The sequence below is a fragment of the Pseudophryne corroboree genome, chromosome 9, assembly GCF_028390025.1.
Source record: "Pseudophryne corroboree isolate aPseCor3 chromosome 9, aPseCor3.hap2, whole genome shotgun sequence".
NCBI classification, from domain to species: domain Eukaryota; kingdom Metazoa; phylum Chordata; class Amphibia; order Anura; family Myobatrachidae; genus Pseudophryne; species Pseudophryne corroboree.
Window position 1 is genome coordinate 37,881,201 of NC_086452.1, and position 14,626 is coordinate 37,895,826.

At 56.8% G+C, this 14,626-nt stretch overlaps 1 protein-coding gene across 2 annotated transcripts in view; it reads right to left on the minus strand.

The window, feature by feature from the left end:
- Positions 1–14,626, minus strand: part of PGM1 (phosphoglucomutase 1) — a 304,177-nt gene that overhangs the window by 104,103 nt on the left and 185,448 nt on the right. The window contains exon 1 of one of the 2 annotated variants that reach the window (XM_063939193.1): positions 7,951–8,376. The exons of the other annotated variant lie outside the window; for it this stretch is intronic. Coding sequence (XP_063795263.1) covers positions 7,951–8,196 — 246 coding nt within the window. The 5' untranslated portion in view covers positions 8,197–8,376. Of the gene's footprint in view, positions 1–7,950; positions 8,377–14,626 lie in introns of those variants that run through there. 2 annotated transcript variants of the gene reach the window in all.

The following is a 14,626-nucleotide window of genomic DNA, read 5'->3' on the forward strand; positions in this document are numbered from 1 at the left end:
GATTCGGCGTTCAACCGCCATGCCGTCAAACGTAACCGCGGTAAGTCTTGAAATACACAGGGCCCCTGTTGCAACAGGTCTTTCCTCAGAGGAAGAGGCCAGGGATCTCCTGTGAGCATCTCTTGTAGATCTAAGTACCAGGCCCTTCGAGGCCAGTCTGGGACAACAAGTATTGTCTGTACGTTTCTATGCCATATTATCCTCAACACTTTTGTGATGAGAGGAAGAGGAGGAAACACGTAGACCGATTTGAACAGCCACGGTGTTATCAGAGCATCTACTGCCACTGCCTGAGGGTCCCGAGACCTGGCACAATACCTCCGAAGCTTTTTGTTGAGGCGTGACGCCATCATGTCTATTTGAGGAGTTCCCCAAAGACGTGTTATGTCTGTAAAGACTTCTTGATGAAGACCCCACTCTCCTGGATGGAGACCGTGTCTGCTGAGGAAGTCTGCTTCCCAGTTGTCCACTCCCGGAATGAAGACAGCCGACAGAGCGCTTACATGATTTTCTGCCCAGCGAAGAATCCTTGTGGCTTCCGCCATCGCGACTCTGCTTCTTGTCCCGCCTTGGCGGTTCACATGAGCCAGTGCTGTGACATTGTCTGATTGAATCAGAACCGGTAGGTTTCGAAGAAGACTCTCCGCTTGTCGAAGGCCGTTGTAAATGGCCCTGAGTTCCAACACATTGATGTGTAGACAGAACTCCTGGTCTGACCAAAGACCCTGAAATTTTTTTCCCTGTGTGACCGCTCCCCATCCTCGGAGGCTCACGTCCGTGGTAACCAGGATCCAATCCTGAATTCCGAACCTACGACCCTCCAGCAGGTGAGCACTTTGCAACCACCACAGGAGAGACACTCTGGCCCCTGACAACAGAGTTATTTTCCGATGTAAGTGCAGATGGGACCCGGACCACTTGTCCAGAAGGTCCCATTGAAAAGTCCTTGCATGGAACCTTCCGAAGGGCACCTCCTCGAATTCCAATTTGTAACCCTGGGAAACTATTTCCAACACCCAGGGATTCAGGTCTGAACTGACCCAGGCCTGACTGAAAAGTCGAAGACGTGCCCCCACCGGTGCGGACTCCCTCAGGGGAGCCCCAGCGTCATGCTGTGGGTTTTGGAGCAGCCGGGGAGGACTTTTGTTCCTGGGCACCTGCCGAAGCAGGTGCTCTTTTGCCTCTGCCCTTACCTCTGGCGAGGAAAGAGGATCCCCGACCTCTTCTGGACTTGTGCGACCGAAAGGACTGCATCTGATAGGGTGTTACTTTCTTTTGCTGTTGAGGAATATATGGTAAAAAATTTGATTTACCTGCTGTAGCTGTGGAAACCAGGTCCGTCAGCCCATCCCCAAACAATACATCACCCTTATAGGGTAGTACTTCCATATGTTTTTTGGAATCCCCATCACCCGTCCATTGGCGAGTCCATAAGGATCTTCTCGCTGAGATAGACATGGCATTGGCCCTAGAAGCTAGCAATCCAATGTCCCTGTGAGCATCCCTCATAAATAAGACTGCGTCTTTTATATGGGCTAGAGTTAAGAATATAGTATCCTTATCCATATTATCAAATTGATCTGTCAGCTCATCTGTCCAAGCTGCAATTGCTCTACACACCCATGCCGACGCAATTGTCGGTCTTAGCACAGCACCCGTATGAGAATAAATACACTTTAAGGTAGTTTCTGGCCTGCGATCTGCAGGGTCCTTAAGGGCCGCTGTGTCAGGAGACGGTAGCGCCACTTTCTTGGACAAGCGCGTCAGGGCCTTGTCCACAGTGGGGGATGATTCACAAATCTCCCTGTCCTGCTTAGGGAAGGGGTATGCCATATAAATTCTTTTGGGGATCTGCAGTCTCTTTTCCGGAGTCTCCCAAGCTTTTCCAAAGAAATAATTTAATTCAGGAGATGCGGGAAAATTTATAATCTGTTTCTTTCCCTTAAACAGGTGTACCCTTGTGTCGGGGACCGAGGGTTCATCCTCAATATGCAACACATCCCTTATTGCCACAATCATACACTGAATGGTTTTAGTCACCCTAGGGTGCAATTTTGCTTCATCGTAGTCGACACTGGAATCAGAATCCGTGTCGGTAGTAGTGTCTTGTGTTAAGGGACGCTTTTGAGACCCCGACGGGCCCCGTGAGTCGGTCCAATCCGAGGATTGACCCCCTGATGTCCCCCCTAATTCAGCCTTATCAAGCCTTTTATGTAAAGATGCCACACTTGCTTTCAACATATGCCACATGTCCATCCAATCCGGAGTCGGCACAACCGACGGGGACACACCACTCATTTGCTCCACCTCCTCCTTGGAGAAGCCTTCCGCCTCAGACATGTCGACACACACGTACCGACACCCCACACACACAGGGATTAACCTATAAGGGGACAAAACCCCAACCAGGCCCTTAGGAGAGACAGAGAGAGAGTATGCCAGCACACACCAGCGCTTAAAAACACTGGAAAAAATATGACCAGATAGCGCTTTTTTATATATAATATACCAATTCCCACTCACTGCGTCGCTAATGTGCCCCCCTCCTCTTTTTTCCAGCCTGTGAAGTTCAGCAGGGGAGAGACCAGGGAGCCAGCGTTTTCCTCATGCAGCCTCTGTGGAGAAAATGGCGCTGGTTAGTGCTGAGGATCAATCCCCGCCCACCCGACGGCGGGCTTCGGTCCCAGTGACTTTTCTATTAAAATGGCAGGGGATCATAGATTTACTGCCTCCGCAGCCTAATCTATCTGAATTTGCCCAAAAGTGAGGAATATTGCTGCCCAGGGCGCCCCCCCCTGCGCCCTGCACCCTTCAGTGCTGCTCTGTGTGTGTGACTGGGAGCAATGGCGCGCAGCTTACCACTGCGCGCCTTACCTCATGAAGATCTGATGTCTTCTGCCTTCTCATACTCACCCGGCTTCATTCTTCGGCATCTGTGAGGAGGACGGCGGCGCGGCTCCGGGACGAACCCCAGGTGAGACCTGTGTTCCGACTCCCTCTGGAGCTAATGGTGTCCAGTAGCCTTAGAAGCAGTGCCCAACTTGACAAGCCAGCTCTGCTTCTCTCTCCTTGCCAACAGGACTCCCTGAAAATAAAAAACCTAACAAAATTCTTTTTCCACAGAAAACTCTGGAGAGCTCTCTGCAGTGCACCCATTCTCCTCTGGGCACAAGATCTAACTGAGGTCTGGAGGAGGGGCATAGAGGGTGGAGCCAGTGCACACCCATAGTCATTGGGGTCGATTCTATTCGGCAACTAATGAATAGCGCCGGGAATTAGCTCCCGACGCTATTCAATTCAGCAACTAATTACCTGCAATTGTCGGGAATTCTTCTCTCATCCCCGGGGGATGAGAAGAGAAACCCGACAAAAGTGCTGCCTCGCGGCCGGCGCGAGGCTGATTCTGTCGGGAATCAGCCTCGCGCCGGGGAGTTAAGTCGGAGAATGCCCGTTCTCCCGACAATTCAACCTGTTTTGTCGGCGAGAACGGGCCATCGCCGACGTAACTAGTTGCTGAATTGAATAGCGTCGGGAGCTAATTCCCGGCGCTATTAATTAGTTGCCGAATAGAATCGACCCCAAAGTTTGTTAGCTGTAGCTGCCACCCTCCCAAATCTTAGCCCTAGCTGCCACCCCAAGTAGGTTAGGGGAGAGGACAGGGGAGGGGTAAATAACTACCCCCGTGCCCCGTCGGCATGCTGGTGTTGATCATGTGACCACTAGCAGCATGTACCACACCCGAATGGCCTCACTTAGACACAGCAGGCAGCCCCCAGACCCCAGCGTCCCTCCTACTCCCTCCTCTCCCACTTACCCATATGTCTTATAAGACAGAAAATAACATTCTGGTAAATTCTTCCCTACTGTACTTAATGTTGGAGAGTTCTCCAGCACTCCAGGGAGGGTACGGGTGTGGTATGGAAGGTAGAGAGTAACTAGGTCGACAGTGTCTAGGTTGACCACTATTGGTCGACAGTAACTAGGTCTACAGGCTCTCTAGACCACAGGTTCTCAAACTCGGTCCTCAGGACCCCACACGGTGCATGTTTTGCAGGTCTCCTCACAGAATCGCAAGTGAAATAATTAGCTCCACCTGTGGACCTTTTAAAATGTGTCAGTGAGTAATTAATACACCTGTGCACCTGCTGGGTTACCTGCAAAACATGCACTGTGTGTGGTCCTGAGGACCGAGTTTGAGAACCACTGCTCTAAGCCAACAGGTCAAAAAGTTGACATGAGTTTTTTATGGGTTTTTTGTGTTGTTTTCTTCGCAGTGCCCGGGAACCCCAATTAGTGCCATGTGTCCCCTCGCATGGCTCACTTCGCGATTGTAGTCCACGTGGAACGTTAAGTATGAAAAGGTTTAAAAAAAAATAAAAAAAATTGCGAAAAACTCATGTCGACCTTTTGACCTGTCGATCTAGAATATGCCGACCTAGAGACCCTGTCGACCAGCAGTGGTCGACCTAGTTACTGTTGACCTAGAGGCCGGATCCCGGAGGGTACAGCAGTCTCCCGGATCCTGGGCACATTCCCAAAGAAGTGCGCAGTCCGGGTGACTCGCGATGCAATTCCGAATAAGTTGTATCAATGTGTGATCAAAGAGGAGTATTTATTGATTGCATAATATTATATGTTCTGTTTTCCATACAGTGACATTTCTAATCTATTTTCCTGAGTATCTGGGCCCCATAATTGGAGTGACATCACATATCAGATGGGGCACATATGTCTTGCATTAGCTAATATCCTGCAGGGAGTGTCAGCGACAGAACCAAACGCTAAAACCACATAACATGGAAGCAAGAGATGATTTTACAGAAGTGACTCGGCAATGACTGGAAAGCACTTTGTAATTTGTAGGTGACATATAAATAACGGTGAATAAATAATAAACAGAGTAATACCGCCACATTAGATGCAATAAAACAGTTTCTATTTAGAAATTCTATAGAGAATCATTACCATCCTGTCAGGAAAACACAGCAAATATTGGGGGTCATTCCAAGTTGATCGTACGCTAGCTACTTTTTGCAGCGCTGCGATCAGATAGTCGCCGCCTACAGGGGAGTGTATTTTTGCTTTGCAAGTGTGCGATCGCTTGTGCAGCTGAGCTCTGCAAAAACAGTTTGTGCAGTTTCTGAGTAGCTCTGGACTTACTCATCCGCTGCGATCACATCAGCCTGTTCTGGGCCGGAATTGACGTCAGACACCTGCCCTGCAAACGCTTGGACACGCCTGCGTTTTTCCAAACACTCCAAGAAAACGGTCAGTTGCCACCCACAAACACCCTCTTTCTGTCAATCACCTTGCGGTCGGCTGTCCGAATGGATTCTTTGTTAAATCCATTGCTCAGCAACGATCCGCTTTGTACCCGTACGACGCGCCTGCGCATTGCGGTGCATACACAGTTTTGCTGAGATTTAACCTGATCGCAGCGCTGCAAAAAGTTGCTAGCGAGCGATCAACTCGGAATGACCCCCTGAGTCTGGCAGACATTTTTACTTTGCAGTTCACGACTACAAGTGCAGATGACACTTTCTGTACTTTGCCCAAGTTTGCGCGCTCACTGTCCCTAACCGCATACCCATTCCTACCCCATCACAGCCTCTTTGGTATACACAGTCGCAAGTTATGTTAGGTTAACAACGGCAAAATAGAAGTGCAGCATGAAAAGATGCGGTCAACAAATAAAAAAAAATGTCGGCCGAGGAAATCTCTGAACCGTGTATTCGCCATCCCTGAATAAGACCCATAACGACATATATTGAAGACGTCCTGGGTTTATCAGACAATGCTCAAGCAGCCTTTATATTAACCAAATGCAAATGTCAGATTTCTGATTACTGTGCACAAGGGGAATGAGGCGGCCCACAGGCGACTGTAAGCAGAGACCTGATTTTGGATTCTTGCAAGGTCACTTTCAAATGTCAAAGGTTACAGAAGTGGCCGCTCAAGGTTACGTCAAGATCATGATGTCTCAATAGGCTCTCAGCAAATCAGCTGTTCACTGAGCACTTGTCATCTCTCCATGGGCTCAGTACTAAAATGGTTCATCGTCTTTTCCAGATATTCACAGATCCAGTGATAGCCCAACACATCATTCCCCTGGGAGCTATAGAACTAGAAATCCCAGCATACCATCTATGCTTAATATCAAAGATATACAGTACACGCAAGGTGCAGAAGAGGACCCAGAATATGGGGCGTGGGTAGTTACACACCCTCCTGTATCCAGGGGCCGTAGTATATACCGGCGATAGGCAACCTGACACTTTTCAGGGGCCACATTAGGCGGCCCATTAAGTTACAAAAGGGCCACACATTACTCTCATCCAGGTAACTTAATACATTTCATCAAAGAAAACACAACTACAGTATCTGTGATAACATGTCTGCAGGCCTTATACGGGACTATGTAATACTAATATAAATTACATTTTATATACAGTATTATTGCATATTCAAGTATTTACAGTGCGTAATTACAGGCATAGCTAGACAAGAGCCCCCATGTTATGGAACCCCATTACAACAATCACATTCTAAAATGAAGATCCACATCAGCTGGCCCCATCTTATTGCACCCCTGCATCATTAGCACCATATTATTGCATAGCCAAGTGCACCCATCCTTACTATACCTCCAGCCCCCATTTTACCACACACAGTCTACAATATCCACCTCACCATGCACCAGCCTCGCTGCACCCCCCATGTCACCATGCACCAGCCTAGCTGCCCCACCATGTCACCATGCACCAGCCTCGCTGCACCCCCATATGTCACTGTGCACCAGCCTCACTGCACCCCCATGTCACCGTGCAACCAGCCTCGCTGCACCCCCATGTCACCGTGCCCCCAGCCTCGCTGCACCCCCATGTCACCGTGCCTCCAGCCTCGCCGCACCCCCATGTCACCGTGCCCCCAGCCTCGCCGCACCCCCATGTCACCGTGCCCCCAGCCTCGCTACACCCCCATGTCACCGTGCCCCCAGCCTCACTGCACCCCCATGTCACCGTGCCCCCAGCCTCGCTGCACCCCCATGTCACCGTGCCCCAAGGCTCGCTACACCCCCATGTCACCGTGCCCCCAGGCTCGCTACACCCCCATGTCACCGTGAACCCAGCCTCGCTGCACCCCCATGTCACCGTGCCCCCAGGCTCGCTGCACCCCCATGTCACCGTGGCCCCAGGCTCGCTACACCCCCATGTCACCGTGCACCCAGCCTGGCTGCACCCCCATGTCACCGTGCCCCCAGGCTCGCTACACCCCCATGTCACCGTGCAACCAGCCTCGCTACAACCTCATGTCACCGTACACCAGCCTCGCTGCACCTCCATGTCACCATGCATCCAGCCTCGCTGCACCACCATGTCACCGTGCACCATGTCACCGTGCACCCAGCCTCGCTGCACCCCCATGTCACGTGCAACCAGCCTCACTGCACCCCCATGTCACGTGCAACCAGCCTCGCTGCACCCCCATGTCACCGTGCACCAGCCTCGCTGCACCATGTCACCATGCACCCTGCCTCGTTGCACCCCCATATGTCACCGTGCACCAGCCTCGCTGCACCATGTCACCCTGCCTTGCTGCACCCCCATATGTCACCGTGCACCAGCCTCGCTGCACCATGTCACCCTGCCTTGCTGCACCCCCATATGTCACCGTGCACCAGCCTCGCTGCACCATGTCACCCTGCCTTGCTGCACCCCCATATGTCACCGTGCACCCAGCCTCGCCGCACCCCCATGTCACCGTGCACCCAGTCTCGCCTCACCCCCATGTCACCGTGCACCCAACTTACTGCTCCCCAACATTACCAGTCCCCATATTACTGACCCCCACATCAGCAAGCCTCCATATCTCCGCGACCCCACTATTACCCCCCCCCCCCCCCCCCAAACAATCCTCTATATTATTGCCCCCTATGCCCAGCCCTCTCACCCCATTGGCCGCGGCGATCTGGATGATGAGCTGGATGGCCTCCCGCATGTAGAAGCGGCCGTCTCCCCCCACCACCAGCACCCCGTCCTGCCGCTCCCCGGGCTCGGTGCAGGAGATGATGCTCTGGATGAAGTTCTCGGCATAGTGCCGGTTGCTCTGGAAGACGCTGACCCGCTTCCTCAGGCCGCTGGTGCCCGGCTTCTGGTCCTGGTACGGCTCGGTCTTCACGGTGAGTATCTTAGCCATGGTACCGGAGAGAGGAGGCGGCGGCAGGGGAGTGAGGCGGCCGGAGCCCGGAGCTCTGACTGCAGGCCTCTTACTGGCGGGGGCAACTGGGAGGGACTGGGAGCGCGGCCTGGCCAATGGGGAGCATTTCCCAGTCACACATACACTGGGGGCACGTCCTCATACTGGGGCATCACTGGGCTGGGAGGTGTCAGGGAGGTGTCAGGGGGCTGCCAGTCCTCCCCTCTCCCAGTAACAGCATGTACTGGAGGCACGTCCTCATACTGGGGCATCACTGGGCTGGGAGGTGTCAGGGGCACGTCCTCATACTGGGGCAGTCACTGGGCTGGGAGGTGTCAGGGGGCTGCCAGTCCTCCCCTCTCCCAGTAACAGCGTGTACTGGGGGCACGTCCTCATACTGGGGCAGGCACTGGGCTGGGAGGTGTCAGGGGGCTGCCAGTCCTCCCCTCTCCCAGTAACAGCGTGTACTGGGGGCACGTCCTCATACTGGGGCAGGCACTGGGCTGGTGAGGTGTCAGGGGGCTGCCAGTCCTCCCCTCTCCCAGTAACAGTGTGTACTGGGGGCACGTCCTCATACTGGGGCAGTCACTGGGCTGGGAGGTGTCAAGGGGCTGCCAGTCCTCCCTCTCCCAGTAACACATACACTGGGGGCACGTCCTCATACTGGGGCAGTCACTGGGCTGGGAGGTGTCAGGGGGCTGCCAGTCCTCCCTCTTCCAGTAACACATACTGGGGGCACGTCCTCATACTGGGGCAGTCACTGGGCTGGGATGTGTCAGGGGGCTGCCAGTCCTTCCCTCTCCCAGTAACACATACACTGGGGGCACGTCCTCATACTGGGGCAGTCACTGGGCTGGGAGGTGTCAGGGGGCTGCCAGTCCTCCCTCTTCCAGTAACACATACACTGGGGGCACGTCCTCATACTGGGGCAGTCACTGGGCTGGTGAGGTGTCAGGGGGCTGCCAGTCCTCCCTCTTCCAGTAACACATACACTGGGGGGCACGTCCTCATACTGGGGCAGTCACTGGGCTGGGAGGTGTCAGGGGGCTGCCAGTCCTCCCCTCTCCCAGTAACAGCGTGTACTGGGGGCACGTCCTCATACTGGGGCAGGCACTGGGCTGGGAGGTGTCAGGGGGCTGCCAGTCCTCCCTCTCCCAGTAACACATACACTGGGGGCACGTCCTCATACTGGGGCAGTCACTGGGCTGGGAGGTGTCAGGGGGCTGCCAGTCCTCCCTCTTCCAGTAACACATACACTGGGGGCACGTCCTCATACTGGGGCAGTCACTGGGCTGGGAGGTGTCAGGGGGCTGCCAGTCCTCCCCTCTCCCAGTAACAGCGTGTACTAGGGGCACGTCCTCATACTGGGGCAGTCACTGGGCTGGGAGGTGTCAGGGGGCTGCCAGTCCTCCCCTCTCCCAGTAACAGCGTGTACTGGGGGCACGTCCTCATACTGGGGCATCACTGGGCTGGGAGGTGTCAGGGAGGTGTCAGGGGGCTGCCAGTCCTCCCCTCTCCCAGTAACAGCATGTACTGGAGGCACGTCCTCATACTGGGGCATCACTGGGCTGGGAGGTGTCAGGGGCACGTCCTCATACTGGGGCAGTCACTGGGCTGGGAGGTGTCAGGGGGCTGCCAGTCCTCCCCTCTCCCAGTAACAGCGTGTACTGGGGGCACGTCCTCATACTGGGGCAGGCACTGGGCTGGGAGGTGTCAGGGGGCTGCCAGTCCTCCCCTCTCCCAGTAACAGCGTGTACTGGGGGCACGTCCTCATACTGGGGCAGGCACTGGGCTGGTGAGGTGTCAGGGGGCTGCCAGTCCTCCCCTCTCCCAGTAACAGTGTGTACTGGGGGCACGTCCTCATACTGGGGCAGTCACTGGGCTGGGAGGTGTCAAGGGGCTGCCAGTCCTCCCTCTCCCAGTAACACATACACTGGGGGCACGTCCTCATACTGGGGCAGTCACTGGGCTGGGAGGTGTCAGGGGGCTGCCAGTCCTCCCTCTTCCAGTAACACATACTGGGGGCACGTCCTCATACTGGGGCAGTCACTGGGCTGGGATGTGTCAGGGGGCTGCCAGTCCTTCCCTCTCCCAGTAACACATACACTGGGGGCACGTCCTCATACTGGGGCAGTCACTGGGCTGGGAGGTGTCAGGGGGCTGCCAGTCCTCCCTCTTCCAGTAACACATACACTGGGGGCACGTCCTCATACTGGGGCAGTCACTGGGCTGGTGAGGTGTCAGGGGGCTGCCAGTCCTCCCTCTTCCAGTAACACATACACTGGGGGGCACGTCCTCATACTGGGGCAGTCACTGGGCTGGGAGGTGTCAGGGGGCTGCCAGTCCTCCCCTCTCCCAGTAACAGCGTGTACTGGGGGCACGTCCTCATACTGGGGCAGGCACTGGGCTGGGAGGTGTCAGGGGGCTGCCAGTCCTCCCTCTCCCAGTAACACATACACTGGGGGCACGTCCTCATACTGGGGCAGTCACTGGGCTGGGAGGTGTCAGGGGGCTGCCAGTCCTCCCTCTTCCAGTAACACATACACTGGGGGCACGTCCTCATACTGGGGCAGTCACTGGGCTGGGAGGTGTCAGGGGGCTGCCAGTCCTCCCCTCTCCCAGTAACAGCGTGTACTAGGGGCACGTCCTCATACTGGGGCAGTCACTGGGCTGGGAGGTGTCAGGGGGCTGCCAGTCCTCCCCTCTCCCAGTAACAGCGTGTACTGGGGGCACGTCCTCATACTGGGGCAGTCACTGGGCTGGGAGGTGTCAGGGGGCTGCCAGTCCTCCCCTCTCCCAGTAACAGCGTGTACTGGGGGCACGTCCTCATACTGGGGCAGGCACTGGGCTGGGAGGTGTCAGGGGGCTGCCAGTCCTTCCCCTCTCCCAGTAACAGCATGTACTGGGGGCACGTCCTCATACTGGGGCAGTCACTGGGCTGGTGAGGTGTCAGGTGTCTGCCAGTCCTCCCCTCTCCCAGTAACAGCGTGTACTGGGGGCACGTCCTCATATTAGGGCAGTCACTGGGCTGGTGAGGTGTCAGGGGGCTGCCAGTCCTCCCCTCTCCCAGTAACAGCATGTACTGGGGGCACGTCCTCATACTGGGGCAGTCACTGGGCTGGTGAGGTGTCAGGGGTCTGCCAGTCCTCCCCTCTCCCAGTAACAGCGTGTACTGGGGGCACGTCCTCATACTAGGGCAGTCACTGGGCTGGTGAGGTGTCAGGGGGCTGCCAGTCCTCCCCTCTCCCAGTAACAGCGTGTACTGGGGGCACGTCCTCATACTGGGGCAGTCACTGGGCTGGTGAGGTGTCAGGGGTCTGCCAGTCCTCCCCTCTCCCAGTAACAGCGTGTACTGGGGGCACATCCTCATACTGGGGCAGTCACTGGGCTGGGAGGTGTCAGGGGGCTGCCAGTCCTCCCTCTTCCAGTAACACATACACTGGGGGGCACGTCCTCATACTGGGGCAGTCACTGGGCTGGGAGGTGTCAGGGGGCTGCCAGTCCTCCCCTCTCCCAGTAACAGCGTGTACTGGGGGCACGTCCTCATACTGGGGCAGTCACTGGGCTGGGAGGTGTCAGGGGGCTGCCAGTCCTCCCCTCTCCCAGTAACACATACACTGGGGGCACGTCCTCATACTGGGGCAGTCACTGGGCTGGGAGGTGTCAGGGGCTGCCAGTCCTCCCCTCTCCCAGTAACAGCGTGTACTGGGGGCACGTCCTCATACTGGGGCAGGCACTGGGCTGGGAGGTGTCAGGGGGCTGTCAGTCCTCCCCTCTCCCAGTAACAGTGTGTACTGGGGGCACGTCCTCATACTGGGGCAGTCACTGGGCTGGGAGGTGTCAGGGGGCTGCCAGTCCTCCCCTCTCCCAGTAACAGCGTGTACTGGGGGCACGTCCTCATACTAGGGCAGTCACTGGGCTGGTGAGGTGTCAGGGGGCTGCCAGTCCTCCCCTCTCCCAGTAACAGCGTGTACTGGGGGCACGTCCTCATACTGGGGCAGTCACTGGGCTGGTGAGGTGTCAGGGGTCTGCCAGTCCTCCCCTCTCCCAGTAACAGCGTGTACTGGGGGCACATCCTCATACTGGGGCAGTCACTGGGCTGGGAGGTGTCAGGGGGCTGCCAGTCCTCCCTCTTCCAGTAACACATACACTGGGGGGCACGTCCTCATACTGGGGCAGTCACTGGGCTGGGAGGTGTCAGGGGGCTGCCAGTCCTCCCCTCTCCCAGTAACAGCGTGTACTGGGGGCACGTCCTCATACTGGGGCAGGCACTGGGCTGGGAGGTGTCAGGGGGCTGCCAGTCCTCCCTCTCCCAGTAACACATACACTGGGGGCACGTCCTCATACTGGGGCAGTCACTGGGCTGGGAGGTGTCAGGGGGCTGCCAGTCCTCCCTCTTCCAGTAACACATACACTGGGGGCACGTCCTCATACTGGGGCAGTCACTGGGCTGGGAGGTGTCAGGGGGCTGCCAGTCCTCCCCTCTCCCAGTAACAGCGTGTACTAGGGGCACGTCCTCATACTGGGGCAGTCACTGGGCTGGGAGGTGTCAGGGGGCTGCCAGTCCTCCCCTCTCCCAGTAACAGCGTGTACTGGGGGCACGTCCTCATACTGGGGCAGTCACTGGGCTGGGAGGTGTCAGGGGGCTGCCAGTCCTCCCCTCTCCCAGTAACAGCGTGTACTGGGGGCACGTCCTCATACTGGGGCAGGCACTGGGCTGGGAGGTGTCAGGGGGCTGCCAGTCCTTCCCCTCTCCCAGTAACAGCATGTACTGGGGGCACGTCCTCATACTGGGGCAGTCACTGGGCTGGTGAGGTGTCAGGGGTCTGCCAGTCCTCCCCTCTCCCAGTAACAGCGTGTACTGGGGGGCACGTCCTCATATTAGGGCAGTCACTGGGCTGGTGAGGTGTCAGGGGGCTGCCAGTCCTCCCCTCTCCCAGTAACAGCATGTACTGGGGGCACGTCCTCATACTGGGGCAGTCACTGGGCTGGTGAGGTGTCAGGGGTCTGCCAGTCCTCCCCTCTCCCAGTAACAGCGTGTACTGGGGGCACGTCCTCATACTAGGGCAGTCACTGGGCTGGTGAGGTGTCAGAGGGCTGCCAGTCCTCCCCTCTCCCAGTAACAGCGTGTACTGGGGGCACGTCCTCATACTGGGGCAGTCACTGGGCTGGTGAGGTGTCAGGGATCTGCCAGTCCTCCCCTCTCCCAGTAACAGCGTGTACTGGGGGCACATCCTCATACTGGGGCAGTCACTGGGCTGGGAGGTGTCAGGGGGCTGCCAGTCCTCCCTCTTCCAGTAACACATACACTGGGGGGCACGTCCTCATACTGGGGCAGTCACTGGGCTGGGAGGTGTCAGGGGGCTGCCAGTCCTCCCCTCTCCCAGTAACAGCGTGTACTGGGGGCACGTCCTCATACTGGGGCAGTCACTGGGCTGGGAGGTGTCAGGGGGCTGCCAGTCCTCCCCTCTCCCAGTAACACATACACTGGGGGCACGTCCTCATACTGGGGCAGTCACTGGGCTGGGAGGTGTCAGGGGCTGCCAGTCCTCCCCTCTCCCAGTAACAGCGTGTACTGGGGGCACGTCCTCATACTGGGGCAGGCACTGGGCTGGGAGGTGTCAGGGGGCTGTCAGTCCTCCCCTCTCCCAGTAACAGTGTGTACTGGGGGCACGTCCTCATACTGGGGCAGTCACTGGGCTGGGAGGTGTCAGGGGGCTGCCAGTCCTCCCCTCTCCCAGTAACAGCGTGTACTGGGGGCACGTCCTCATACTGGGGCAGTCACTGGGCTGGGAGGTGTCAGGGGGCTGCCAGTCCTCCCCTCTCCCAGTAACACATACACTGGGGGGCACGTCCTCATACTGGGGCAATCACTGGGCTGGGAGGTGTCAGGGGGCTGCCAGTCCTCCCCTCTCCCAGTAACAGCGTGTACTGGGGGCACGTCCTCATACTGGGGCAGTCACTGGGCTGGGAGGTGTCAGGGGGCTGCCAGTCCTCCCCTCTCCCAGTAACACATACACTGGGGGGCACGTCCTCATACTGGGGCAATCACTGGGCTGGGAGGTGTCAGGGGGCTGCCAGTCCTCCCCTCTCCCAGTAACAGCGTGTACTGGGGGCACGTCCTCATACTGGGGCAGTCACTGGGCTGGGAGGTGTCAGGGGGCTGCCAGTCCTCCCCTCTCCCAGTAACAGCGTGTACTGGGGGCATGTCCTCATACCGGGGCAGTCACCCCACCCCCTTCATATAATTACCTAGCACCAGATCTATAGTCTGGGCTGATTACCAATACACATTCTGCCCCTGCAGGATTAAGGCACGGTACCAGGCTATGACAAGCTAGGCTGGTCACACCAAAACACAGAGACTCCCCAGTCATAATGTGATAACAGCCCCAGCCTGGTCATCACAATGACACTGCGCCAGAATGCT